General features: G+C 39.1%; 1 protein-coding gene across 1 annotated transcript; it reads right to left on the bottom strand.

Annotated features, from left to right (window-relative positions):
- Positions 1 to 7,322: 7,322 nt before the first annotated feature.
- On the bottom strand, positions 7,323 to 9,238 carry LOC117575968 (probable cytochrome P450 28a5). The gene is made up of 6 exons (XM_034260447.2): positions 8,994 to 9,238; positions 8,693 to 8,939; positions 8,521 to 8,625; positions 7,913 to 8,462; positions 7,578 to 7,844; positions 7,323 to 7,516 (listed from the first exon to the last, which is right to left on the bottom strand). Exons 1-6 carry the CDS (start codon positions 9,179 to 9,181, stop codon positions 7,350 to 7,352), a joined length of 1,524 nt encoding a protein of 507 aa, XP_034116338.1. The 5' UTR covers positions 9,182 to 9,238; the 3' UTR covers positions 7,323 to 7,349.
- Positions 9,239 to 9,670: the final 432 nt, after the last annotated feature.

Raw genomic sequence — 9,670 nt, 5'->3', positions numbered from 1 at the left:
CTTTCCTCTGACTTTTCCTAATGCCCATTTTCAGCTCCTCCATGTGCCATTCATTGACAGCAGCAGCAGCAGCCACTGCGAGAGAGATCTCTCTATTAGCGCTAACGCAAAATGTTCGGTGCTATCTCTTGAGCCAGGCATTCTGGCAGCCAACGATAAGATATTTCCCCCATCCTCCTTGCATTTCCTCCCACTTGGCCATGCAAATGGAAATTATTTTGTTTAGCGTCCTCTTCCTGTGTGCTGTGCGCATTGGCATCTTTCTAGCCAGGTTCACTTAAAGGTTAATTGACAGTTTTATTGCCCAGTCTCTTGGCCTTGAGCACGTTGCCCATTTGCCCACTTGCCCACTCAGGTGGCTTCGACTACGACTTCGACTTCGACTTGAGCTTGGAATGCCGCGACTTGATTGTGAAATGTATCCCGCATGAATGGCAAGAATCTCACTCCGCTTAGTTGGCATGTGCCATGTGTATTCACCATACGCGACTCGTACTCCGCTGGCAGGCAGAGAAATGTTCGTGGAGTCTATTTGATTACTTCTAGATTTTACTTGTTTACAGCAAAAACCAAAAAATTAATCACAAAAATTCAATTTTGCACTTAAAGTTGTACGCTTTTTGTTACCAAAAGTTTTGCGAAAATCATGGCCAACAATGAAACGCGCAATTACTGCATATTCAATTGGGCGCGTGATCCGACACACAGCGACTGATTATACACGGAGAAAAGCGAATGACAGCTTTACAATTTATTTAATCATTGGATAAATTATGACTATTTAGTGGATTAATCATTTGATTTTAAAATTTTAACGATTTTAAAGTTTGGAATTGGAAAAGTTTTCCAATTATAATATTTTTCTCAATCAAATAAATTGTTTTTAGATATTTTGAAACTAATTGAGTAAATTTAAACTTAAATAAACGAATAAAACATAAAATCCTGAAACTATTGGAAATGTTGAATTTTAATTACAAATGGAATAATGTCAAAGCAATTGGTTTGTACATTTAAAAGCGCTTAGAATAATTATGGAGTAAACTTTTTAAGCCACCATAAAGACGCTTATTTTTAATGATCTTAATGTTCTTTTGTAGAACAATTTTTTCTTAAATATTTATGTAGTCGATTGATAATACAATTGACAATACAATGTAAAATATTTGTAATATACGTTTTTGCGAGTGTAGTCAAATCTACATACAAAGTCGAGACAGACACGGAGAGTCAGATGCAAAAGGACTTCTCAAGTCACGACGCATCGTCGTTGTAGGCCTTGTAGCCAACTAATTGGATTTCATTTGAACAGCAACAGTAATAGCAACGGCGACGGCAACAGCAGCAAGAGGCAACGGCAACAGCGGGCAACAATTGCCATAATAAAAGAGTAACAACAACAATAACAACAACAACAATAACAGCAGCAACAACAACAAAGGTCTTGACTTGGGCAATTGCAATGCAATTTTAATGCAAAGCGAGAGGCGGGCCACATTTTTATTGCAGTTTTTTTGTTGTTGTTGTGTACTTTTATTTCAGTTAATAGCAGGCAGCAGCAGCAACAATAACAACAACAACGAAGAGGAGAGAAGAGAAGAACAATAAATGCAACAACAGCAAACGAGAAATTGGTGCTTGGTATGAATACAGAATGAGGCCAAGATGCCACCACAATGCAGGGCATTGGAAGTGTCTGCCACAAACTCTAGATGGAGGCAGAGAATGTCCTGAATTAGTATGCAGCAGCATACTGCAGTGAACAGGAGCAAAAGCAGCAGCAGCAGTTGCCCCACCTTCGTTACCATTTTGCAGGACTTGCCACTTGACTTTATTGGCAACTTCATGGAATATTCAGCAGGAAAGTTCTGCGCAAGTGCCTCGAAATGGCGACGGCGACGGCGACTGCGACGTTGACTCTGCTCTTGCCTCTTTCTGCTGTGTTGCAGCTTCATTTCGTATGCATTTTTATTTAGCTCATATACAAATGGTGGCATGATGGGCAAAAAGGGGGCGTGTGGCACAGCGCAAATGTCACTCCAATTGCCAATACTGATTATGGTTGTCCCTGTTCGTCGTCGTCGCAAATTTTATGTGCGGTCAGGTGAGCGCTATTATTGGTGACAGTTTTACCTTTATGCCAATGTCTTTCAAATGCCCACGAATCCAGACGGCATTAGAGTCTCCCTCTCACTCTCTACTACATACTACTTTTGGTTTTCTATTCTTCTTTCTCTGTCTGCCCCATTTAAGTGATTTCCCTCAACACGTGAAGCACTTTCTTTGAACTCTAAGCTCAGCCCTAGGCCATTGTGTATTTGCTGCATTTCTCTTACGAAATTCTTTTCGCCTGTCCACACTTGACTTTGGTCTCAGCTGAGATGGCTTCGAGTTTGGGGTTTGGGGCTCTATGCGTGATTTTGTTAGTGAATTGACCACACAATTTGCTAACCGATAAATTAACACATTAATTATTTAATCCACATTGCTTTGCGAGTGTGTATTGATGTGTGTGTGTGCTGGTGTGTGGGCGTCTGAAAGTTTTTGCCTTGAGGGCGGACTTGTTAAGCTTTGGCCGAATCGAAGACGATTCTCACAGCGCACTGATTTTATACCATCGAGATAGATGGAGGTTGTGAGATGAGAGGTTTTGCCTCAAGCTGAGATTATTGAATTTTCGTGTTCGATGAGCACAACAAGAATTCTTTAACATGTAAGACAAAAATGTGTTAACAAACATTTTAGTTGCTCATTTTAACCGAAAGTCGCTGACTTTCAACTTCGTAGTTCAATTCATTTAATATTAATACTGATTTTACTATTTGTTGTATAATAGTTCATTATAAAAATAATACACAACATATTATGAATATACATATGCCCCTTCGGTTAGTGAATGAAAAATAAACTTTAAAATGTATTAAAACAAATACTAACAAACTGTAATATTCTTTAAATTTAAAATTTCGCTTTTGCTTATATCTTGAAAGCAAAACACTTGAAGTAAAGTGCACTAAATGAAATCGGCTGTTTCTGAAGCTTGATTATTATATGTACTACGAGTATATGTATATTTTATATTCAATTTTAGACTTTTGTGATATTCTTTTTAATGATTTTTATCTCTTGCTTACTGATTTTTAATAGTCTTATACTCTTATAAGACCCGTCTGAACTCAAACACCACGCACAATATTCGATTAAGAGAATACTCGTGCTCATAAGCATTCAGAGATAGCGGTTAATTGCCACAAAATGCTGCCAGTGCTTTTAATTCAAGGGGAGCACAATACTCGTAACATTACCAGAGTGTGCTTAATTAATTTCGCACCCACTCTTTGCAGGATCCACTGATTTTTATGAGGCCGCACCCACACTTCCATCCATTTATACCCACACACACAGACACAACTATAGACATGCATATTGTATGGTATATGGGCATTTTTAATAAGTAACCGATTTTTTTCACGCATTTTTGCCGCAGTGCTTCCTTGTTGCTGGTGGCACCCTTCGTTATTGCCCCGTGCCCCTTGCCCCATGACTCAACCCCACCAAACTCACTCCCCTGTGTGGCTCGCAATGCCATTTGCCCCTGGACAATTTTGTGCGCGCCATTTTGGTCGTTTTATAAATTAAATATGCCTTCGCGCAATTCCAGCCAGCGATTGTTAAAATACCCTGTTCAAAATAAGCAAGAGGAGTATTGAAAGAGAGTATCCTAAATTATGAAAGTTTGAAGTCACTCCGGGGGCAATTTTATTTTATTTACAATCACCACAATCACAAATTCTTTTTAAATTAAGATATTCAGTACAACATTTAGATATTATAATTGAAAAGCAAGAGTCGCTTTACATATAATTAAATTTGATTATTATTATATTGAAAATTGCCACCAATGGTATTTCTATTACTATTTTTATTAAATCCAGAGACCGCCAAAGATGATTGTTTTATTTTTGTATAACAAAAAAATCTATTACTTAACGATAAAATATGTAATTATTAATTATAAATATTTTTTTATTTAATAATAATTAATGGAATATATAAAAGTGTACTGAAAGGCTGTACTTTATGTTAAATTTTTTGCCAATTCGGGATGTATTTTGTAATTTATTATTTAATTCTAAGTTACGATTAATAATATATAAACAAAATATGTTTAGACATATAGTATATGTATGTAAGCAGATTTTTTAACATTCTACTGCTTACATTTAAGTCTGTATTATTTACAGGGTATGCAGATTGTCTGTGCAAAGAACTGTTGCTGACTTCCTTGCTACTGTTGTTATTTTGGCTGCCACAAACGCAAATGTGGCACAGTTTCTGAGCCCGGTTAAATGGATTAAAATGGGGCTGCTGTTGTTATTGTTGTTTTGGCCTTTGTTGGCGGTATTATTGGGTGTGTGTTTGTATGTGTATGTGTGTGTGTGTGTGGCACTTTTGGGTGTTTCGGTGCTTGCCAAATGTGCGACACGCCGTTAAGCAGTTCATTTGTAGGCAATTTTCGTATGATTACAAACAATTTCCGTGGTGTTTGCTCGGTCTGAGTGCGTGCGATTAGCTGGAAAAATTTATGGATCATACTTAGCCACATTTACAAGGGGGTAGCCATGATTTTTATTGCCTCAAGTGGCTATGTTTTGCAGAGAGTGTGCAGAGAGGGTTTTTTGGAGGGGAATATTAAACTGGGGTGCTTGTACGATATGTGCATGATATGTGTGGTTCATAAATTGCCAAACGTAGCGGGGACAGAGTTATGTAGCTAAAGGCTTATAAATTTTGGCACAATCCGCTAATTTGTATAACAACTCAGTTAGCCGTGGCGAGTTTTCAAATATTTTTAACTGCTTTTTGACACATAAAACTAATTAAATCAGACGCGATCGTAAAAAAGAACGTCGAGAGATATCAAGCTTTCAACGACACATACTTATGAACGCCCCCATAAAAAGTCTAAACAAAAGGAACCACAAAACAACAGAGACATTATGCATTTAAATTCATATATTTACGTTAAATATTTTGAGAAAGTAAATTATAACATTAAAAGCTTAAAATATCGCATAAAAAACGGTCGTTGAAAAAAAGCAGTTCAGTTTCGATCATAAATCGAAACTCAAAGCATTTCGACATTGATGTCGACGATTTGCATATGCAAACGTGCTTAAACCAAATGCATTATAATCGCTCAGTGGGATATATAGTATTCATAAAGCAAACACCTTTCGAGAGAGAGCGAGAGCATTTAGCAGAGTGAGAGTCTTATCTCAACTACCCAAGTTAATTGCTTAATCTGTGAACGCAGCCGAACCTCAATTCTTGGCTCATCTTTAGTGCATTAGAAGAGAGACACTTCCCACTTCTGTGTGTGTGTGTTATTATAGTACTCTGGCCTTTTGTCTTTACCTTTGCCTTTTACCTGTCTAGTGACTGAACTGTGCTCTTTCTCGTGCTCGTGCCTTATGATGATGATGATGAGTCATGGGCCGTGGTTTCGGTTTTTGGGAACGCAATTTGCTTATCGACAAGACGAGAAATGCGTGTCTCCTGCCGGCGGTGGCTTCAATAATTTTATAGCCCACGTTGAGGCAGCAACTTTGCTGCAATCAATTAGCATTGTGACCTGTTTTCTCTTCCCCTCCCCCACTTCTGTGTTCTCCCCCTTCATCATCTTCCATTTCTTATCAGTTTGACGCGCTTGTTAATGAACGATCGAGGCTTTCCTCTCATATTTTGATACATCGATTCTCAGCCTTTGTTGCTGTTGCTGTCGATGTCGATGTCGCTGTTATTGGCAGTTTCTTAAAAGCTTTTTGCTTAATACGCATTTTAAATGTTAATTAAAATGTGTTTATTTGCTTAGCCAGCTCATTAACCGTTTCATTTCATTTGCATATACAAAACGAAGTATGACAAATTCAGGAACGGCTGCAAACTTCTTTTTTTTAAGCGAGATATTATAAATGATTCTCTGCAAAAAATGCAGCAATCGCAATCATTTTTCAAATACAAGGAAGCGACTTGGCTTCTTCCGTGTAACAAATGAATATTTTCATTTTTTCTGGCCGCCTTTTCCCAAAACAATTAAAAATCGCATTGGCAATGGATTGGAGCTGTCTAAGCAAAGGAGACTTCTGCTGAATATGTCTCGTTCATCATCCGAAATGCATTTTAGTTGAAATTAAAAAATATTCCCCACCCTGCAGACTTTGAATCACAGTTCAATAATTTAAAATGCCCAGCATCAGGAACTGAGTCTCGACTGAAAATGTGTTTTTGTTGCTGGAAAATTCAGCAAAGGTAAACACGACTCTAAATACAGACTTGGCTGACTGACAGCTGGAATTTGTTGTGTGCTAGTACAATAAAACACAGACTATATACTACTGTGGGCAAAAAGTAAGGTGAATTTGTTTGTAAAATGAAAAATCTTTATTTATTTTTCTAAATCAATATCATACCCTTCAAAGTAATCCCCTCCCGATAAAATACACTTATGTACACTTTTTTTCCTATCCTCGAAATATGCCAAATAGTCCCTTTTCGGTATAGCCATCAGTGCCTTCTTCGATTTAGCTTTTATCTCCTCAATCGACTCGAAACGCATTCCACGAAGTGGTCTCTTCAGTTTTGGGAATAGTCAGAAGTCACACGAAGCCAAATCAGGCGAATACGGTGGTTGTGGAACGATATGCCTCTAATTTTTGGCGAAATGGTCAAGAAAAACGTGTACAGAAATTGGTCGTTTTTGGTACCAAACGAGATTTGACTTTTCGTAGGCCCAAATGGTCTTTCAAAATGGTTTTTACAGATCTTTCTGATATTCCGATCATATCAGTAAGGTCTCTAATAGTCAACCGACGATTTTTGCCTCCACTTCATTGACGTGTTGGTCATGTGTTGACGTCGATTGTCGTCCGGAGCGCTCCAAGTCATCAACACGTTCTCGACCCTCTTTGAAGTCTTTGTACCACTTATAAGCATTTTTTTTGTGACATGGTTGAATCACCAAAGGTCTTCCGCAACATCCTCAACGTTTCCGCAGCCGAAATTTCATTTGGCAAACAAAATTTGATGGCACTTCTCATTCAGACATTGTTAAAAATCGAAAAATGCACTCTTGGTCGCTTGGAAAACACAAGCGTAAATATATTTCTGATAATGACATTCATATGAAATTTGGCCCAGATGTCATTAAGAGTCTTGCCAACTTAAGAAAAAAAGAATTAGGCCGAATTGTTAGGCCCGCGAAGTTTAAATTGAAAATTCACCTTACTTTTTGCCCACAGTAGTACAAGCAATAAGCTCACCTTTATTATTTCAAAATATATGATACTTTACTTGCGCTCTTCAAAGTCCAGCCAAATGTCACCTTGGAGCTTAGGGAGGAAGCTTGAGCTATCAATTAAATTGTCCTTACGTGTCTTTGGATTGATTTTGACATCGAAATTGTTGATCACCTCAACAATAGCAGCTTTGATCTGAGTTAAAGCGAAGCGCATGCCTGGAAAAGTCAATAAAATATTGTAGTTATTGAACAAATAGTAATAGCTTTAATTACGCACCTATGCAGATGCGTGGACCATCTCCGAAGGCCATGAAAACGCCACGATCACGATAGGTTTTGGCTGCATTTGGTTCCATAAAACGATCGGGTTGGAAGAGTTCGGGATTGGTAAAGTAATCCTCGTCCTTCATGAAGCAACCGTGAGGGACAACTACAACAGTGCCCGGTTCTATGGTAACCGTTGGACCCTTGCCATTGGGTAGATCAATGCGCTTAGTACACAGCTTGTTGGATGCAATCAGAGGCGGGAAGAAGCGAATGGTTTCTAAGAAAAAAGAAGAAATTATATTCTTATTATATTAAAGAATAATATAAAAAGCTGTGCTAACTCACCCTGCACACAAGCGTCTAGGAAGGGCAAGTCGTTCAGTTTATCAAAGTCAACAAAGCCTTGATTGTTCAGATTCGCATGGATCTCATCGCGCAATCGTTGCTGAATTTTGACATCACGAGCCAAGAAGAGCAAAGCATGAGCCAGCACAGTTGCCGTTGTTTCGAAGCCATCGATGAGAAAGGTCATCGAGAATGCCGCCAGCTGACGAGTGCTCAATTTATGCTTGTTGCCCAACTGCATGATGTAGTCCAAAAAGTCGACACGATCAAATTGTTTGCCAATATCAAGTTGTTGCTTGCGTGCATCGATGGCGGTTTCTACGAGGCTGACAAAGAACTTTTCGACATCCTTGGGAATAAAGCGTAGTTTACGGATTTTGCTTAAGATCGGAAACATAGCGAATATCATGACGTTCAATATAAAGGTCAACGACTGATCGAAAACATTTTTCATTTTGTCCATGATGGGCGTGGGATTATCGGTGAAGCTCTTTGCGCTGAGTCCCAGGACACAATCGGTGACCATTTCCGTGGTGTAGCACAGGCTGAGCTGTGAAGTGTAAGGATTAGTAACGAGCTTGAAATTCTCAATTGTTTATTTCACTTACATGCTTGCTATTGAGGCCATCGGGTGCTCCAATGCGCGACTGCTTGCGAATGTATTCGGTGAGCTTGTTGCACACTTGGTTGGTCACCGGATAAACTGTTTTGATCTATAATAGGAAAGAGAAAAGACTCACTAATAAGTATGAGTATAATAAAGAATAAAGTATTGCTTACCCGACTCATGGTCAGTCCGGGAGTTATGTCCGTTCGACGCTGCTTCCACTGCTCGCCCTTCATGGTGAACATATTGTTTGCCAGAATGTAGTCGGACTTCTCGTCGACCGCATTAGCCAACTCATTGTCATGGAAGCTCTTGAAATCAGCTACAAAAACACGATGTGCCAGCTCTGGATTGAGCACCAGCAACTGTGGAGCTCGGCCAAGGAACATGCCAACCATATCATAATCCTGCTTGTATTTGCTGCAATCAAGTGAATTAGCCACGTCCATACAAAAGGATCAGCTAGCAAATTACCGATAGATATCCTGCATATCATAGAAGGAATGTCGCTTCAGTGTGTACATGTTGGGAAAGTTGCCAGTTAATGGCTTTGGACTGGGACCCGGCACCTTACGCTTCCGCCAGTAGCCGAAGGTCCAGGTGAGATACTGATAGCCCAGAGCCACCAGCAGAGCCAAAAGCGCAAATGTCATCAACGTCATCTTTGTGTTGATCAGCAACTTGCGAACAACCTTTCAGAGTGCCGTTTGTTGGTCTACTGCAGCGTCAACTGCTTTTATATTTGTTTTCATTTCAATTGAGGCTCTGCTTCTTACTTAGGTCAGTTTCCTGATAAGCTGCAGTTGATAATGAGTTTATCAGCCATTGGCGTTGTATGCTGCTGAAATTGCCAGTTGGTCTGTTGAAATCCAACAAACATTCTATAAAGCTAATCAGCAATTATATCCCATTAAATATTATCATTCATAGCAAAACCTGCTGGTGTTATCAAAGTGATAGAGCGGCAAGCAGGAGAGCGATTATTTTTTTAATTTTTAGCATTTTACAACACTGAATACGAGTAGTTCTATTCGCTTTAGATTGTAGAGAGATTCGGTTGTCATGCTGCTCAGCTCAGCAGCATTTTTGCGCTTTCATGCTGATATTATTCTTGAAGCCCTGCGAGCGGAAAAAAGTAATTTCTCTGCGCA

Source organism: Drosophila albomicans, chromosome 2R, assembly GCF_009650485.2.
Source record: "Drosophila albomicans strain 15112-1751.03 chromosome 2R, ASM965048v2, whole genome shotgun sequence".
In the NCBI taxonomy this organism is placed as follows: Eukaryota; Metazoa; Arthropoda; class Insecta; order Diptera; family Drosophilidae; genus Drosophila; species Drosophila albomicans.
Note: the sequence above shows the minus strand (reverse complement) of the source record. Positions and strands in the feature narration are given on the sequence as shown.

Coding starts and splice junctions, on each gene's coding strand:
- LOC117575968 (XM_034260447.2), bottom strand. CDS start 9,181: ATGACGTTGATGACATTTGCGCTTTTGGCTCTGCTGGTGGCTCTGGGC. Junction 8,463..8,520: donor ATGGCCTCAATAGCAAGCAT/GTAAGTGAAATA, acceptor TACACTTCACAG/CTCAGCCTGTGCTACACCAC. Junction 7,517..7,577: donor TGGTCCACGCATCTGCATAG/GTGCGTAATTAA, acceptor TGACTTTTCCAG/GCATGCGCTTCGCTTTAACT.